The sequence below is a fragment of the Antrostomus carolinensis genome, unplaced genomic scaffold (assembly GCF_000700745.2).
Source record: "Antrostomus carolinensis isolate BGI_N321 unplaced genomic scaffold, ASM70074v2 scaffold11654, whole genome shotgun sequence".
In the NCBI taxonomy this organism is placed as follows: Eukaryota; Metazoa; Chordata; class Aves; order Caprimulgiformes; family Caprimulgidae; genus Antrostomus; species Antrostomus carolinensis.
In genome coordinates, this window is record NW_010312848.1 from 41,529 (window position 1) to 60,262 (window position 18,734).

Here is an 18,734-nt window from a genome sequence, read left to right on the forward strand (position 1 = left end):
GCTTGTGACTTAAGCCTACCAGCTTGTTTTTCATTCAAGAATAGGAACCATGCTGTGCATTTTTATAATTTCTTCCTTCATTTGCATCTACAGTGTTTTTTCACCCAAAGCACTTAGTGAAAAAGTGATGTTCCTTTTGCTATAGTAAGTCTTAACTGTGAGTAGGACTCAGTTGCAAGCACAATCTTCCCAGTAATTGTTTTTCATTGCATCAGCTGTGAATTTGGGAGGTCTGATGGTGTATAATAACTCTTCCTTGGTGTTAAAATGCATGTGAGATCCATCTTGCTCAGGAATAAGCTCATAGAGAACAGGGGCTACAGCCAGAAAGGTTTTCCTGTAGCACATGGTGACCAGTGACCTATGCAGAAAAGAGAGAGTCACTATAAGCTATATTTATCATTAATGTGTGTTAGGGGCATTTAAATCCTCATGTGAAGATGGATTGTTTTTAGCAGAGGTGTAAGAAGCAGCTCGAACCATACCATGAATGCAGCCTGACTGAATGCTTCACCTCTGCTGGTGTTGCATTCTCTTGCTTAAAATGCTCTGGCTTTTTATGGTACAAAAGAGCATAGTCTAGAGGGAGAATGACAGTGCTTAATTTGAACCCCATGCGCTGAAACCAGTTTCAGTTTCCCTAAATAAAGTCATATTTACTGAGACATATAGCCAGTAAAGAGCTATCCTGGATTCTCAAGATCTGCAGCAGTGACTGCAAGCTTTCCCCTTCCAGTTTAACTCCCGAGTATAAAAGCGAAACAAGTAATCAGAGTGAATCCTAAATTGCATCTAACTCTGATGTTTTACTTCGTAAGAGGGTAAAAAGGGTGCCCTGTCTTTCTGTGATTTTCACTGTCATTCTACTCTTTTTGCTAGAATCAAAAAGAAGCCCCAACATCTTTATTGTCAGGTTCTGGAGTTTATTTACTTTAGTAGTTGTTTCCGAGTTCTTAAGCTGAAGTTTTCATTGACATCAGCCCAGCATTAGAACTACTTGCTGAAGCAAAACATGCTCTGACTGACCAGGTAGCCCAGCAGATTTGAGGAATCTGTGACAAAGGGTTGGAAAAATCCCCAGAGGAGGAGCATGAGACCTGCCTCAAGCTGTTAACAGTTAGTCTATGGCACTGCAATTTATTTCCAGATTAGGTGTTTGAAAACAGGTCGTTAAATGCACACTGAATTGGTAGAGAAGAACAATTTTTTTGAAGCATTTTATTGTCATAAAACTCAGTTGTCTTGAACAGGATTTTGACTATTGCCCATCATGATTGACTGGTCAGTTTATACTTTCAGTGCAGTAATAATGAATTGAATTGTAACTTTAGAATTCTTATATTTCGTGCTCAAAATTTTGTAAAAGGAGATCCTTCCAAAAAGAAATTAAGTGCTAAATATTGCCCTTCTGTGCTAAAAACATGCTAAAGTGGGTTATGGGTTGCTGGCAGTTATGGAACTTAAATTCCTAAGGTAGCCTGCTGCAAATTAAAGATGTGCCTAGAACATGGGAAAATTACTGTCACTAGATGGAGCCAATGTCCTTGTTATGGCAGAAACACTGAAGGAGATCAGCAGCCTTGTAAGGACACAGAAATACCCAACATGAACTGCTTTTGAAACTGCTCATAAATCTGCTTGTTAGTCCATAAACATTAAATAAAGACTAGTGCTTACATTGACAAGACAGAGCTGGTCATTTAATGTGTCTTGATACTGGTGTAGGTGGTCTTGGGGATTATAGGCAGTGCACAGATTTTTTGAGCCAAAGTGAGAAAGTCCAAGTTTGTGTATCTGGCTGATTTAAAACTGCAAGAGATCAGAATTCTTGCAACATGGTTCCTATTGCAGGCTGTGTACCTAGGGAACCACCAACCTGCTCATTTAAGTATATTGTGGTGTTTAACCACTAAAGTGAGACTTTAAACCAAGGGGTTTTTTTCCATTAGGCTGATTTGTTTGCATATTTTTTTGAAGAATAATAGATTGATGCTACTGAAGAATGGTATTTTGGAAAAGTTACATGTTTTTCTTAATATTTTTGCAGACTTTAAGCGATGTTAGAAATTTGAAGTTTCCCCAGTTGTTCACTCAAAAATATGCACAAGAGGTAAGTATATCTGATTCTATTAATTGTAGCTTTCTCTTTAATAATTGTAGCGTTTTTCTTTGCTTCCCAATTGCTTTAAAAATTGTGGGGGAGTGGAGGGAGAATAGCTTCTGTGCTATTAAGATGCATTTCTCTGTCCCTGCACTTTTCTATGTTTCAAAGCTGTAACATTACAATAATGTGGATGACGATACTTTCGTCACACAGTTTACCTTCAGTAATTATACAATAATACCTGGCTTCCCTTTGTCACTTGATGTCATTCATTTCACATACATCCTAACATGATGTAAGTTGCCCAAGGAAGTTGTGGATGCCCCCTCCCTGGAAGTGTTCAAGGCCAGGCTGGATGAGGCTTTGAGCAACCTGGTCTAGTGGAAGGTGTCCCTGCTGCTGGCAGGGGGGTTGGAACTGGATGATCTTTAAGGTCCCTTCCAACCCAAATCATTCTATGATTCTGTGATTTCTTGCAACAAATCCATATTCACAAAGAGAAGGTGCAGAGTTCTAGACAGGTAAAAGGGAGATTGTAGGTAGAACCATGGCTGTTTGGGATCTCATTCCAGGAACCAGATCTCTCAAGTAGGGAACCATATGAGCAAATTGTGCTGTGTTCTTTAAAGTGATACACTTGCAGATAAAGAGGAGGTGATGTACAAAACTTCTCCAATAAAATGCTGAGATACTTTAAGATTTTCATGGTAGCTTCAGACCAGCAGCTAAATGAGACTAGGCTTTCTTACTTTACAGCTGCAGGCTGCTGTGGGGAATGTGATTTGCTGTGCTCAGCTAGAGCAGAACACTGTAATTCTGCTTAAATTTGAGACAAATATTCATACTACCTATATATTTAAAGGAAAACCTCTTAATTAACTGTGAAACATCATTATGTGGCTTAAACATTAAGCTAAAAGTGACTCATAAATTATATTTAATATGTTTTTAAATTCTTCTGATTAAAAATTAACTTAAAGGTTTTATAACCCTATTGAATCTTGGATTAGATTTGATTTGCCAAATTGATTGTAGTTCTTGACAATAAAGACAGTTTAGGAGATGCACAGTGATACATTTTCAAATGTTTAATGCACTTCTAACTACTGTGCCAAAGCACTAATACCCAAATTACTCAGAAAGCAATTAGGGACGTTTTCTACTTTTTCATACAGCCACAATTGAAGTCAGAACAATAAATAAAAAAGAATTTATGACTTGGTTCATAATAGCATATGTCATGTTTTCTTTCAGTACACCATGGTGAAGGACATGCTCTCTCCAAGTCCCACTGAAAGACCAGAGGCTGCAGCAATCATAGAAAACGCTGTATTTGAAGACTTGGAACTCCCACCAAAACCAGTGCTTAGGCAGAGGTCACGGACAATGAGTTTATCAGGAAATAAGCATTCAAGACAACCAAGCAAATAATTATCCTCAGGATCACTTCTTCCACTCGGCAGGTTTTACAGGGATTGTTCAGCAGAAGGATCCTATGATGCAGAATGTCTATCTTGAAAATAGTTTACTTAAACTTTTTTTTTTTTGGCCATGTTTAAACTATAAGACGTGTTGGACAGATTTTCATTTGCTTTGACAGCCAACGAAAGCCAGTAACCACACTTTTCACATTCCATTTTTCTTACCTTAACTCTCCTAGATGGATGGGTCCAGCTACTGTACTTTTACCAATGTTGTGCTCCATTATTGGGTTTTTTTGGGTTTGTTGGGTTTTTTTGAAGCTTGTAGATGTCAGCTTGCTGGGTAAGTGAGAGATCTGTAACATGTAAATAGAATTAAAATACTGTATTTTTATAGAACAAATTACAGTCTCTAAGCCTAGTGAGTATCTATCTGGATCACTTGCTCTTTGGTGAAATGAAGATGATTTTGAAATGAACTATGACTCCATTTTTGTCCCTGGTGGGTAAACTGGGAATATGCACTATTTTTAAAGCAAAAAAGTACCACAGTTGTACATACTGTCACTCTTCATAACCGGTCATTAGAGGAAATGGTTTCATACTTCTGCACTATAGTAGATCTTAGGGAATGCATTTTATACAGATAAACCTGTAGAGCAGTAAAAGGAGCTTTTTGCCATTAAAAAGGGGGTTTTATAGGCAGTGCTTGGAAGAGCCATAGGACAAATTATGTATGAAAATGTTGTGATTCTGAAAATTTAAATCTAATGAAGTCATACGTGTCGTATGTAATCTTGTAGATTTGTACTTTTTAAAAAAATCAACTGGTAGGCATTTGTGTAATCTGCTAATTTAACTGCCTAATGCCATGCTTTTATTTCTCAATGTAAATAATGTTAATTTTTATTTATAAAATACAGAATCAATCCATTTGGGTTGGTGGTGTACAGAATGCACTTGCTATAATTGTTAAGTGCATTAATTATTGTGACTTCTTTCAAGTCTAAATGATTTAATAAACTTTTTTTATTTATTAAAAAAAAAAAATGAGTAGTTGTTTGTGTTCAAAGCCTGCATCGGTGTGTGCTGCAGATGGCAGCCTCGTGCAGCTGGAACAGGACGATGGGCACTGCACTTCCTTCAGTTGCTTTGCTTTCCTGTCTCTCATTTGCCACAGTGCACGTGATGACACAAAGATGAATGCGCTGCTTGGAAGTGAGATAATGTCTGAAGAAAGAAGGGAGACAAGCTGAGTGGATTATAGAGGCAATCTCTCAACTGTTAACAGAGGGGGGAGAAGAAGGGATAATTCTTACACTATTAGAACTGGTTTTGCATAAATGAATTTTCATATTTTACAGGCTTAAATTTTTGAAGTTGTCATCTCTGAAATTAGTTTCTTAGAAAGATGCTGGATTCAAATCCTTCTGGGGATCACTGTACTGTGGTGTGAGACTGTCACAGAACTGCCTCAATTGGAAAAGACCTTTAAGCCCATCAAGTCCAATCATTAACCTCACACTGACATGTCCTCAACCCATGTCCCTCAGCACTATGTCTACACCACTCTTCAATCCCTCCAGGGATGGGGACTCCACCACTGCCCTGGCCAACCCCTTCCAGTGCCTGACAACCCTTGCAGCAAAGAAATTCTTCCTCACATCCAACCTCAACTGCCCTTGGTGCAACTTGAGGCCATTTCCTCTTGTCCTGTCACTTGTTCCGTAGTTGAACACACCCACCCCCACCTCTCTACACCCTCCTTTCAATTAATCCAGCTGGCACACTGCAGCTTTATGATAAGGCAAAAGTGGATTACAAAGATTGTCATCCTTGTGCTCTTGGATAACTTTCCTAGATACTGTCTTGGAATGCTGCAGTGAGTATTTGATCAAAACCAGAACTTTATGGAGTTGAGCTGGGTTAAAAGTGAAAGAGGGGAGGTTTAGATGAGATATTAGGAAGAAGTTCTTCACTGTGAGGGTGGTGAGACACTGGAACAGGTTGTCCAAGGAAGTTGTGGATGCCCCCTCCCTGGAAGTGTTTAAGGCCAGGTTGGATGAGGCTTTGAGCAACCTGATCTAGTGGAAGGTGTCCCTGCTGATGGCAGGGGGGTTGAAACTGGATGATCTTTAAGGTCCCTTCCAACCCAAACCATTCTATGGTTCTGTGAAAACAGAAGCCAGTTATGTTCTCTTCCCTTGGATTTCCCTGTTAGCATCAGCTCTACATGTGCAGTTAAATGACCACGTTTGAAGCCTCTGTAGCTTCCCTGCCAGTACAGTGATTGCAGATGGAGCACAGGAAATGAAGAATAAGCTATTTTTAACTTGCTGTGTATCTCTGCTGGATGTAAGTAGCTGCCTATTCAAGGGCTCTGCAGTGTGAAGTGGTGTACGTGTTCACACTGGGTGTACCTACATATTCTGGGATGTTTCACTCATCCTCAAAGGCATGTACAAATCCTGCCTGTGTGGTGCATGCTCAGCTACAAGAGCACCTGGCCATGCTCAGCTCTTAACTTCCTGTCTCACTGAGTCTTTACTTCTCTTAGCACTGGATGCTGGCGTGTGTTGTCCCTCTCCTTGTTCCTTTTTGCTCCAGGCTTTAAGGAAGTCTTTTGCCTAACCAGAAGGTTTTGCCTCTGAACTCAGGTCTTGCCTGCAAGCACTCATTTCCCTGCCTCTCACAGCTCTGCTTGCTCTGCCCCACCAGTGCAGGAAGAGGACACTTCTCTGTGCTACGAAACATCCACCTGGGCTGCAACATCCCTATCACCTCCAGGATTGTTCTACCAGCTCTTCAGAACCAGGCTACCCAGAGGGATGCAGCTCCCATGTGTTTTTCCTCCTTTAAATCAGGTTTTAATTACACTACACTTCTCTGTTCCATCCCTATCCTTCCATCCCATTATGTTCTCCAGTCATAGAATCATGGAATGGTTTTAATTAAAAGGGACCTTTAAAAGCCACCTAGTCCAACCCCCCTGCAATGAGTAGGGACATCTTCAACTAGATCAGGTTGCTCAGAGCCCCATCCAACCTGACCTTGAATGTTTCCAGGGATGGGGCTTCTACCACCTCTCTCTGGGCAACCTGTGCCAGGGTTTCAGCCACAACTGAAAGACCAAAGGCCTTTGATCTAATGTGCATTTGCTCTATGCTCACATCCTGGAAAGGAAAGCAGTGCAGGCAGACTTTTCTTAGCTCTGTGTAGACAACAGCAACAGCTTTCCACCTTGTCTGTGAGATTTATCTTTACATGATGGCCCTGGTGGCAGGAACATCTGATGGCTCATAGACAAGTTTATTTGCCTTCTTTCAGTTTATGAACATCTAGAAACCAACTACTGGCCTGTCTCAGGTCTTCCTGTGGCCATGGAAATTGGTGCATACCTTCCTGTGACCTCTTTTTGCAGTAGGAAGCTACCATGGCCCTGCAAAAGCGACTTCTGCTCTTGGGCTCTGCCACACTGTGCAGCACTGCAGTCCTGGGCTGTTCTTGCAGAGGATGTTGCCCATCCCTCAGCTCCCTCTGCCCTAGAGTTCTTGGGGCTGAAACACAACTCCTTGTCCTGTTTATCAAAATGAACTGCATGTCAGGAGCAAGAATCCTGCCCTGTCCACCTTTGTGCCCACTGGACCTAGCTCCTTCCCCCAGAGTAAGGGCAGGGTTGTGTAGTTACCTCCTTGCTGCATCTATGTTGTTATTGGAGTTGTAGGACCTGGGAGACCTAACCCACTCCATGAAGAGTCATTTGACAGGAGAACCAGTGTTGAAACCCCAGGTCACAGCTATTTCTTCTACCAGGTTCTTGAGAAGAGAGGACTTCTGACCTTTGTACCAGTGTCTTCAGTAGCTGAGCTGCTCCAGGTGGTAGCTACTTGCCTTTTGCTACACGTCCGAGGACAGTCCTCTGCTACCTCTGAGCTGGAAGAGCAGAAAGACTCAAGGCTTTTACTAACCCCCCCTCTTTTTTTATTTATTAACAAAGTGACATCCTTCACTCCCCTGGGTGCCTCCCTCCAGTAGTTCTAGCATCATACGTTAGCCTAGATATCTTTCTGCTGTGTTTGCTCTGCTTCCCAGGCTGCAGAAGCCTTGCCTGGCCCAAATAGGTGATTGAGTGTCAGAAAAAGCTATTTTAGAATCCATCCTTGAAATGTTTCATGTTCCCAGAAGAGCAGTCTAAGAGCAGGCTCTGAGTGCAGTGACTCTCCCATGTAAACCAGCGTGAGACCCCACCAGAACCGTGCTGGGGAAGCGATGGCTGTGGTCTGAGCAGTCACCAGCCCTCATGTGATGCTTCTACAGAAAAGTGGTAGTCCTGGGGGCTCAGCTCCTCCTTTTATTCACTGTTATGATGCTGCAGAGACGTTTGGGAGCAGTCCTGCCTTTCCAGGGCCATCCTTCAGTGAGGTACTCTATGGCCCTTCGTTGCTGTTTGGTGCTGTTTGAAGTCCAGACAAGCACTTGGGAGTGGTAAAAATAATCATTCCCATTTATCATCATTTTTTTTATGGCTGTGTGGTCCAGCAATACTCTATAGCTACACTCATAGGATCAAGGCATAGGTGTGACCCTGCAAGACACACAGGTAAGTAATAATTCCTCTTCACATCCCCTCTTTGGCCGGTGTCGGTCACCTGTAGCCCCCTTCGAACTCCTTGGGCACTTGGTGCTCTTGGTGTTACAGCAAATCTTGGTCATCTCCTGGGATCTGCCACATAGGATACTCCCTTCCAGAATGAATAAGGAAACTCACAGATAATTCACAGAAAGCCAATGAAAGCTTGGAACCTCTTGATATTTAAGAAGTGAGTTGAACTCTGAACAACAGACCAGACTGCAGAGTGGTGCCTTTGTAAAGAAATGACCTCTGCTCTTGGACCACATCACTCCAAACTCCCATACACAGACTGACACACGTGGAATTATGAAAACTGGTCAAATTTGTAATGGAAGCTGCAAGATGAGAGCTGCACTGGCTTGATGAGAAATAAATAAATACTGTCCCACCCTATGTTGTATCTCACCAGGAGGTACACAAAGTCAGGTTCACATATTTATACTGATTTTTTTTTTTTCTCCCCAGCATGAAGATTGAATTTATCTTGGGAAATGTTCATTAAAAAAATAATTACCCAGGAAGGAATTAGCTCCATTAGCTGTAACAAATTGCCCCTAAAAATATCAAAGTTCCTCATTCATAGGATTGTGGAAGATGAAGAAATGCTTTTTTGTGGTATGCCCTGAGCTGTAATATTCCAACCCCTCCTTCCTCTATTTTCCTACCCATTATTTTTCTATTAGGATGTGCTCTGGCACTTCCTGTACCCCCACCTCCAGCAACTGATTCTGCACCACTATTACTTGGGTTTGCCCTTCAGGGCACCATTAGGAACTGGCACCATAATGCTGTATTCTAGGTCTGGAGCAGTCTTGGAAAACGTGGCTATGGAAACCATGTCTTCTCCAATGTCCACCTGAGACCTGTGTCTGCAAATGAGCAGCTTCTTTAGGGCCCGTTGGAAGTCCCGGTTCAGGAAAGCATAGAGCATTGGGTTGATGGTAGAGTTGCAGTACCCTAACCAAGTGATGATCTTGAAGGTGTCAACCAAGACCATGCTAGTGGAGTCGGTGCCTCTGGCAGCTAGCCAAACATTCAGGACAAAGTATGGCAGCCAGCACAGCACAAAGACTGAAATGATAATGCTAATGGTCCGCGTGGCCTTGTTCTCCAGCTGCAGATGGTTCTGCCGCTTGCTGTTGGGGTGGTAGTGAATCTCCAGGGTCTGAGACATGATACGAGTGGCCTTGAGCCGTGAAGCTCGGTAGATGAAGAAATACATGCTGCACATGACCATGAAGGGGACGAAAAATGCCAGAGCAGAAGCCACGATGGCAAAAATCCAGTTGGTGATGAAGATGCATTCTCTGCCTGCATCAAAGTCCACCCCAGGGATTTCGTTCCAGCCTTGCATGATGGGAAGGAAGGAAATGAGAGAGGAGTATATCCAGACCATGCAGGTCATCACAATGCATCTGTGAAAGGAAAGAGACAGGAGAGGCAAGAGAAGGTCAGAGTTATTTTGAGTTGAGAAAATCCAGTACAAATCAACCCTCATGGTAACCTGTGTGAGATATCACTGCGCAGCAGTCACACGGGGCTTGGAGAAGTGGCCAAGCAGGGAAAAAGTAGGGGCACAACAAGTCCATACATGAATAACTCTAACAACTGGTGTCCTGGTTTTTGCTAGGATAGGGTTAATTTTCTTCTTAGTGGCTAGAAAGCGCTGTGTTTTGGTTTCAGTGAGGACTGTTGTGAGAACAATGTTGATAACTACGAGGACACTGTGCTGGGGCAGTTTCCAAGGAGAGAGGACTGGAAGGGGGGAGTGGAGGAGAAAAGTGTAGTAGTTAGTGAAACCCAGAATGACAGTTGGATGCCAATCAGATATCCCAGATCATATTATGTCATGTTCAGTTTTTTAACCGGGGTGACCAGAAAGGGGGGGATTCTCTCAGGAATCGCTCGGGCTCACTTTTCTGGGATTGCAATTTCAGTTTCAGGTTCCTTTTCACTCCTCTGGGATCGTTATTATCAGGTGGTGAGCAATTGTACTCTGCATCACTCATATATAGAGAGTTGTTGTCATTATTACTCTTATTATTCTCATTATTTTAATTTTATTTTTACTCTAATTATTAAATTGTTCTTATTTCAACCTACAAGTCTCCTCACCTTTACCCCTCCAATTCTCTCCCAATTCCCTGGGTGGGGAGGGGAAGGGGGCAGGACGGGAGGGAGCTGCGAGTGGCTGTGTCTTGTTTGGCTGCCAGCTCAGTTAAACTGTCACAACTGGGTAACTGGGTCTATGGTCTACAGAACTGGGGTCAGTGTGAGGGATGCTCAGACCTGGCTCAAAAAAGAGGAGGAAAGATTTTACAGAGGATTTCTGTTAATCCTTAAAACAACAACATGTAGATCGTTCTGTTTGCTTTCAGCTTTAGTATCTGGCTGTTATCCTCTGAGGAGCGATAGAGGTGGAGCTGATGGACACTAGATCCTCAGTACAGCGCAGTGCTTGCTCTGCGACAGGGCATGCTGTGCAGCCCCCTCCTCATTTTGGCGACTGCCTGTGCCCCACAAATCATACACAGACAGAGCTGTAGTGGGAGAAACATCCCCAAAAGAGCCTGAACCCAACTGGTAAAGCACCCCATAGCTACAGTGGCCTCTCTGCCCATCCTCAGACAACTTTCTCCACCCTGCAGTCCTCTTTTCAATGTTTCACATGAAACCTTGACAGGAGCTTAAAAACTTCTCTTGTTTTCTCTCTATTTCCTCCATGAATAGCATGAGTTTAAGAGGGGGAAGAGTGCTACTACATGCATTCCCTAATCCTTGGGGAAATTCCCATGAAGTACCTGCAATCTGTGCCCCTTTGTTGTGATTCCCTTCCCATCTCAACTGGGGTGGGTGGAGGGAGTGCAGGACCACATGGTCTACCTGTGGGTTAAACCACCACAACCATCAAACCAGTTCAGCTGCATTCTCCTTTTCTCCTGCACCACATTAAACAATTTCTGAGAAGTTTTTAACAGTGCAAAGATCCTTTTGCCACATCGCTCTGCTTTTGGGCAACAACTTCAATAGCTCATTTAGTCCCTAAGTAAAGTAAAATTTGGAGGGACCCAAAGTGAGGAACAACTCCGCTCACCTGCCACGGGACATCCTTCTTGAATAGTGGTAGGGGGTCACCACGGAGCAGTATCTGTCCAGGCTAATGAAGCACAATGTGACAATGGACGCAGTGCAGAACATGACATCAAAGGAGATCCAGACTTTGCAGAACAGCTTCCCAAACAACCACATCCCCGTCACCTCGTAAATGATACTGCCAGAGAAAATGGGTAGAAAACAAAGTGAGAAGGACTGATTTCATGCATTTCTTCAAGACTCCATTGAGGTAACATCATATTTTAATGTGGAGGTACTAAAGATGGGCATGTAGTGTAGGGAGGCTCAGTTAGACAGTAGGGTTTTGTCCCCAAAGTGCAACCCAAGGCAATAACCAAGGTGGGACATGGCTGGAGACCAAACCTATGCTCCTTGCCTGCACTCTGTTATAAGTGGATGCCTTGAGAGAGGTGCTTTGCCCCCCAAAAGCTCCCCAAATCTACATCATCACAGCTTTGTTTATCACAGCTTTTCCAGTGCCCTACACAGCACAGAGTTTTATGAATTCTCCCCAGCTCCTGGGGCATGGAAGATGCCCACTCCTCCAAGAAACTCACTTTTCATCTGGTCTCATGCTTCAAAACTAAAAGATTTCAACTCTTGGTTTGAAAAAAAAAAAAAAAAATCCTAGTAGGAAGCCTTTGCAGCTTGTATGTCATACAGCTCACAAACCTCAGTGAGGTAAACACACCAGCAAAAAGCAGACATTCTGCCAAAATTATTTCTAACAAAGTCAAGAGGGGCCTGTAAGAAGTGAGCAGTGAAGGAAGGAACATATGGCAGCTGTAGGAGGGCTGCTGCATATTTCTATAGCATTCAATTAGATGCCATTCACTTCCTCTTTCTTTCACCAGCTTTCTGGAACTCCTGGGGTGCTGCTGAAATTACCATTGTGTGTGAATTTGATGTGAAAGGCTGAGTAACCACCTAGTCCTGCAAAGCTTTAATTATCCTGGAACTTCACAGCTTGCTGGTCAACTACAGTGAAAGTAGGAATGCTGCGCTGCAGTGCACTCAGGCACTCAGGTGGGCTCTGCCATCCAGCAAGGGCAGAAAGAGTCAACCTCATGTCAGAGGAGTTAGAAACCAACCCCTGCTCTGCATCTAATTAGCAGCAATTCATTAAAATGACTTGTGAAGGTTGTTTTAAAGCATGACAAGTACTGTAAGTACCAAAACTGGTCCCAGCCCTTGGCAGTTTTTTTATGTGGGATTCACTGAAAGGGTTGTCAAGGATTGGAACAGGCTGCCCAGGGAAGTGGTTGAGTCTCCATCCCTGAAGATATTTAAAAGACGTGTAGATGTGGTGCTTAGGGTCATGGTTTAGAGGTGGACTTGGTAGTGTCAGGTTTTCAGTTGGACTCAATGATCTTAAAGGTCTTTTCAAACCAAAACAATTCTATGATTCTATGCTACGCAAAAATCCAAGTAAACGCTAATCTACAGCAGAACCTGACCCTACAGTGTGGTGGCCTCCACAGGGGCAGCATGGAGGGTCCCACTGCACACACATAGAAAGGTTTTATGGCTCTTTTCTAGATGGGGAAATGAGACATAAAGAAGTTGAAGCATGGGTTCAGTAATGGACTTTGGTGTTTTGGTGCTATTCCTCAGAAGTCCTCCTTATCTCCAGAGATGCTGCAAAGCCTGTGGTGTGAGCACCATGGCCTTCCAGAAGTAGGCTGTGCTGCTGTCATGAACATCCCTGCACACAGATCCCAGCTGAGCAGGTACCTATTTCTCACCAGCTCACATCTGGCGGGATCTACTTGACCTAGCAGATGTTCTCACAGCACAGGGTAGTGAATACCTGTTCCCTTTCCTCTGACAGAAAAAGTCTCTGCAGCCTGGAAATGCTGCTGGTTAAAAAGGAACGGTAAAAGCCCAAAGAAACGCACGATATGAGCAGAATTGAAGTCACCTCTGTGTTTCTCTTAACGTTTGCAAAATAAAAGAATAGCTGGAAATATTCAGCCTGGAAGTGGCTGGGCTGGCTGGAGTACCCAGACGACAAGCTGAGCGCAGTTGAACCTCTCCTGCAAACAAGCCAAACCAGGAACAAAACAGAAGTCCTGCTCATATGAAATTAATGCACCAGGCAGCAACCTTGGTTTTCCTTTCTGTCACAAAACCTCTTATTCCTGAGCCAAACTGACTAAGGTCTTTTCTTTTCCTTCTCTTTGTGCTGACATGCCGACTGCGGAGCAAACTGCAATTCAGAAGAGATCCAAAGCTGAGATGATGGGAAAGGTGGAGCAAGAGCCACTCCATCAGCAGGGCTGAATGATGCCTGATGGAGGTGGCAGAGTCCATTCCTCACCATGTGGCCCACCAAGACCTGGAAAGGCTTCACACCAGGTGATGCTGGAGCATTCAGGAGGGGCACAAAGCATCAACCATGCTCTGTTCTTTGGTCCCTTTCATAATCTTTCTTTTATTTTTGTTAAATAGGATGTCACTCTCCTAGGTGGGCTATTTTCTCTCTGGCTGCATAGTGAAGCCATTGGTTTTCATGGAAATCCTTAGTCCTTTGTAATGCTCTCTACCATCCTTTGGTAGGACAAGGGGTAATGGCTTTAAACTAAAAGAGAGTAGATTCAAGCTAAATACAAGGAAGACATTTTTATGATGAGGGTGGTGAAGAGCAGGTGATGCTGTGCATTCCCAGAGAGGAGCCCTTGAAACACCTGGGCTGGACTGGGCTGAAAAATCTTCATTTCTGAGCTTAACGTGGAAAGGAAAAGAAAAATAGCTCAGGGAAATGCCAGGTAGCAGAAAGCTTGTTGCTGTAGCTAATCTTTGATGTTTGACACACTGTTTTTCCCTTTCTATGAGGCTGAAATTTTCTGCCACTTTTTATTGTGGTGACTTCATCCAGTGGGAAACATCAGAGCTTCTCTTGGGAAAAAAATAAATGTGCGCTACTGTTGACAAGATTACACAGATCATTTCTGCATCCCCTCTGGAAAGGAGAAGGGAAATGACATTGTTTTGCAGGCAAGCCCAGCTCAGGCCCTGCAGACTCCACCATTCCCAGTTGCAGCCCAGCTCCAGCCCAGTTTAGCCTGGTAGCTGGAAATGAGGAAGGAAGAGGACAGTCAGGCTGCTGCAGCCACATCAGCCAAGTCCTCATCCACACACCCGCTCGGAGCTCCTGGTGATCCTCAGGGAACAAGATCAGCCAACCTGGAGACCCTTCCCACCCCTGCCTGGCAAAGAGCCACTTCCACAGTCCCATCTTTCTCCAACATAGAGCAAAACTCCCAACTTCAGCAGCACAAACCTCCTGGTTTTGAGGACCTTATTAATGTTTATAAATATCTAAAGGGCGGGCGTCGAGAAGCTGGGGCTAGACTCTTTGCAGTGGTGGCCAGAGATAGGACAAGGGGCAATGGGCACAAGCTGGAACACAGGAGGTTCCACTTAAACATGAGGAAAAACTTCTTTACTGTGAGGGTGACAGGGCCCTGGGACAGGCTGCCCAGAGAGGTTGTGGAGTCTCCATCTCTGGAGATGTTCAAAACCCGCCTGGACGCATTTCCATGTGACCTACTGTAGGGAACCTGCTTTGTCAGGGGGGTTGGACTGGATGATCTCCAGAGTTCCCTTCCAATCCCACCATTCTGTGATTCTGTGGTTACATCACCATCCTCATTCCCACCAACTTCAATATGGTAGGAGAGATTAGATCATCACACAACGAAGCTGCAATCCAATTCCCTCAGGCAGATATTTGTAGCACCAGGTGGAAGGGAGAGACAGGTGAATACAGATGCATGATTTCAGAACCTGAACTTAAAAATTCACCAAGCTTAGAATTTGAAATTGGCAGTAATATTTTTTAAAGGGCATCATTAACTGGTTTTGTTTTTTGTTTTTTTTTTCTCAGCAGCCACCACAAACTTATAACTCAGTTTGTAATTGCTTGTTGGGAGAAGATGTTTTGGTGCCAAAATAAAAAGCGTAGGCAGCCCTGTGAGAACTGAAGCATAAAATGTGAAGTGTTCAGCTTCTTCATATTGCTCCAAGAACACCAAATAGGGTGTGCAGCCCCCCATTTTACACAAACCCATGGCCATTTTGGAGCACAAGACAGCCAGAGCCTGCAAATAAACTGGTTTCTGGATTTGTTTTACTATGTTTTAGCCAGGTAATGAAGCTTCTATAAATATAAACCCCAAGCAGGGAGAACTGCCCTCTGAAGTGCCTTAATTAAATCTAAATGACCCTACTTAGAATCATAGAATGGTTTGGATTGAAAGGGACCTAAAAGATCATCCAGTTCCAACCCCCCTGCCATCAGCAGGGACACCTTCCACTAGACCAGGTTGCTCAAAGCCTCATCCAGCCTGGCCTTAAACACTTCCAGGGAGGGGGCTTCCACAACTTCCTTGGGCAACCTGTTCCAGTGTCTGACCACCCTCACAGTGAAAAACTTCTTCCTAATATCTCATCTAAACCTCCCCTCTTTCAGCTTAAACCCATTTCCCCTTGTTTTGTCATTAGTTGTCCTTATGAAAAGTCCTTCCCCAGCTTTCTTGTAGCCCCTTCAGATATTGGAAGGCCACTGTAAGATCTCCCTGGAGCCTTCTCTTCTCTGGGCTGAACAGCCCCAACTCTCTCAGCCTGTCCTCATAGGAGAGGTGCTCCAGCCCTCGGATCATCCTGGTGGCCTCCTCTAGACTTGTTCTAGCTGCTCCAGGTCTCTCTTGTGATGGGGGCTCCAGAACTGGACGCAGTATTCCAGGTGGGGCCTTACGAGAGCAGAGCAGAGGGGCAGAATCACCTCCCTCGACCTGCTGGACACGCTAAACTTATACTAAAATAAATTCCATACTTTCACACAGAGAGAGGGGAGACGATCTTTGTCCCCATGTCAACACTGCCAGTTATCGATGTGCAATGCCGTCACATAATAGGGGCAAAATTATTCCCCCGAGTGCAGCAAACCCCATTTGTTACCCCCCTGCAGGCTGCAAATCTTCTAGTCTGTTTATGCCAGCAAAAGATTTATTTTGTAAGATTGCCAGCCTTCCACACAAATTCCACCACTATGTTGTCTGAACCAGAAGGAACAATCAAAATTCTGCTTCACCAGAAATATGAATAACATCTCTGCAATAGACTTTCAAGTTCAGTAATATGAAATAATTATTTTTCCTATGCTAGTAAAGAACTTCTTTACTTCTCCCTCCCACTACCAGAAAATAAAATATAGAATTAAAGAAGTATAAAATTGGAAGGACAGAATTGAACTCCACTGATTTCAATAGTCATTCTTGACTAAAAAAAATGAGGGAAAAATAGCGTAGAATCACAGAATCACAGAATGGTTTGGGTGGGAAGGGACCTTAAAGATCATCTAGTTCCAACCCCTCTTGCCATCAGCAGGGACACCTTCCACTAGACCAGGTTGCTCAAAGCCTCATCCAAACTGGCTGCGAACACTTCCAGGGAGGAGCAGCCACAGCTTCTCTGGGCAACCTGTTCCAGTGTCTGACCACCCTCACAGCAAAGAATTTCTTCCTCAGATCTCATCTCCATCTCCCCTCTTCCAGTTTAAAGCCATCACCCCTTGTTCTGTGACTCTCTGCCCTTGTCAAAAGTCCCTCCCCAGCCTTCCTGTTGACTCCTTCAGGTACTGCAAGGCCACTAGAAGGTCTCCCTGGAATATACTCCATAACTTGCTCTACCTTTGAAATGCAAGCAGGATCAGCACAGTCACTGCACTTAATGCTGACACACCAGTGACAGTCCTCATCTCACATTCCCCAAACTCTCAGCGCATGAAAAATCATCTAGCAACCATGTTGGCCCTGCATGCAACACAGAGCTAGTCCTGTAAGGAGGGACCCATCGCACTGGAGCCACCTGAAAAGCTGGATATCTAGTTCAGACCAGCAGCCAGGGTCCCTTTGTAGCCAACAGGAAAAAAACCCTTGGGAAGTCTCCTCCATTCATTGTAAGGTGACCAATTATAAAGGATAGGGAAACTGAGGCACAAAAGCACATACAGTCACTGACCCACCATTAAGCTCTTTGGAGAGCCCAACCCTAAGCACAACAAGTGAATTTCTGCTCAGTGGTGCTGAGCTAGGAGAGATGACATTGCAGGCACACTGCCATCTGATCTTACCTTAGAAGCACTTCTTACCTGAAGGGCATGACCAGACAAGCTACAAGGAAATCTGCCATGGCTAAGGACATGATAAACATATAGGTGACGGTGCGCAGCCTCTTTTCTACCACTGGGCAGAGGAAGACTGTTGTATTTCCCAGGAGTGTGATCAAGTCAATGAGGGTTAGTATCAGCCCGATGACCACCTCCTGGAGGCCGATCCCTGTCCAGTTGCCACCTCCTTTCACAAAGGAAGAGGCAGCAGTGGAGAAATTAGAAAGCCAAGATTCATTTTTGTCTATCAGCATCTTTCCACTGTTAAAATCTGAAAGAGAGGAGAGGGGGAAAAAAATAAATAAGGACTTTAATGCACATGACTTGCAGATCTACAAAAGTACAGAAATAACATTTATAGAATCATAGAACCATAGAATGGTTTGGGTTGGAAGGGACCTTAAAGATCATCCAGTTCCAACCCCCCTGCCAGCAGCAGGGACACCTTCCACTAGACCAGGTTGCTCAAAGCCTCATCCAACCTGGCCACGAACACTTCCAGGGAGGAGCAGCCACAGCTTCTCTGGGCAACCTGGGACAGTGTCTCACCACCCTCACAGCAAAGAATTGCTTCTTCAGATCTCATCTCCATCTCTCCTCTTCCAGTTTCAAGCCATCACCCCTTGTTCCGTCGCTCCCTGCACTTGTCAAAAGTCCCTCCCCAGCCTTCCTGGAACCCCTTCAGGTACTGGAAGGCTGCTAGAAGGTCTCCCTGGAGCCTTCTCTTCTCCAGGCTGAACAGCCCCAACTCTCTCAGCCTGTCCTCATAGGAGAGGTGCTCCAGCCTTCTGATCATCCTTGTATCCTTTCTCTGGACTCACTCCAGTAAGTCTGTGTCCTTTTGTTAGGGGCCTCAGAACTGGAGGCAGCACTGCAGGTGGGGTCTCACGAGAAAGACTTATGTTTCATTTACTTCCAGAAAAATCCACACACCCTGCTGTGCCTGTGCCATCACTGTCCCATGGTTACTGGTCTGTTAGAAGTGCCTGAAATCCTGAGGGTGAAGATAAATGTGCATCACTGGCTGGAGTCCTTCATGGTGATTAAATGCCCTCCTGTGAACAAAAAATGCATCATCAGGTGAAGTATCAAAGCAACCAAAATCCAAAATGAAAGCAGCTTTACTAAATACCACTGAACTGCATGTGCCATGTCTACAAAATATGGGGATTGGAACTAGGTGGTCTTTAAAGTCCCTTCTGTGGTGGTTTCACTGGGCTAGCACTGGGCTAGCAGCCAAACACAGCTGTTTGGTCATTACCCCCCACCCAGGGGATAGGGGAGAGAACT

The 18,734-nt window shown here is 44.3% G+C and overlaps 2 protein-coding genes across 2 annotated transcripts in view; one reads left to right on the forward strand and one right to left on the reverse strand.

Annotated features, from left to right (window-relative positions):
- EIF2AK3 (eukaryotic translation initiation factor 2 alpha kinase 3) overlaps positions 1-3,756 on the forward strand; it is a 39,305-nt gene extending 35,549 nt beyond the window's left edge. Inside the window, exons 15-16 of the mRNA XM_010167144.2 lie at positions 2,048-2,110; positions 3,359-3,756. Coding sequence (XP_010165446.2) covers positions 2,048-2,110; positions 3,359-3,535 — 240 coding nt within the window. The 3' untranslated portion in view covers positions 3,536-3,756. The remainder of the gene's footprint in view (positions 1-2,047; positions 2,111-3,358) is intronic.
- Positions 3,757-8,897: 5,141 nt separating this feature from the next.
- On the reverse strand, positions 8,898-18,396 carry LOC104519515 (octopamine receptor). Its single transcript, XM_010167145.2, has 4 exons — positions 18,378-18,396; positions 17,427-17,715; positions 11,253-11,429; positions 8,898-9,573 (listed from the first exon to the last, which is right to left on the reverse strand). Exons 1-4 carry the CDS (start codon positions 18,394-18,396, stop codon positions 8,898-8,900), a joined length of 1,161 nt encoding a protein of 386 aa, XP_010165447.2.
- Positions 18,397-18,734: the final 338 nt, after the last annotated feature.

What these genes read in the sequence shown, in the direction of transcription:
- LOC104519515 (XM_010167145.2), bottom strand. An exon ending in TGTCTGGTCATGCCCTTCAG is followed by an intron (nt 11,430 to 17,426) that starts GTAAGAAGTGCT and finishes TTTCTCTGGCAG; the next exon opens with TATCATTTACGAGGTGACGG. An exon ending in AGAAGGATGTCCCGTGGCAG is followed by an intron (nt 9,574 to 11,252) that starts GTGAGCGGAGTT and finishes TTCCTTTCACAG; the next exon opens with ATGCATTGTGATGACCTGCA.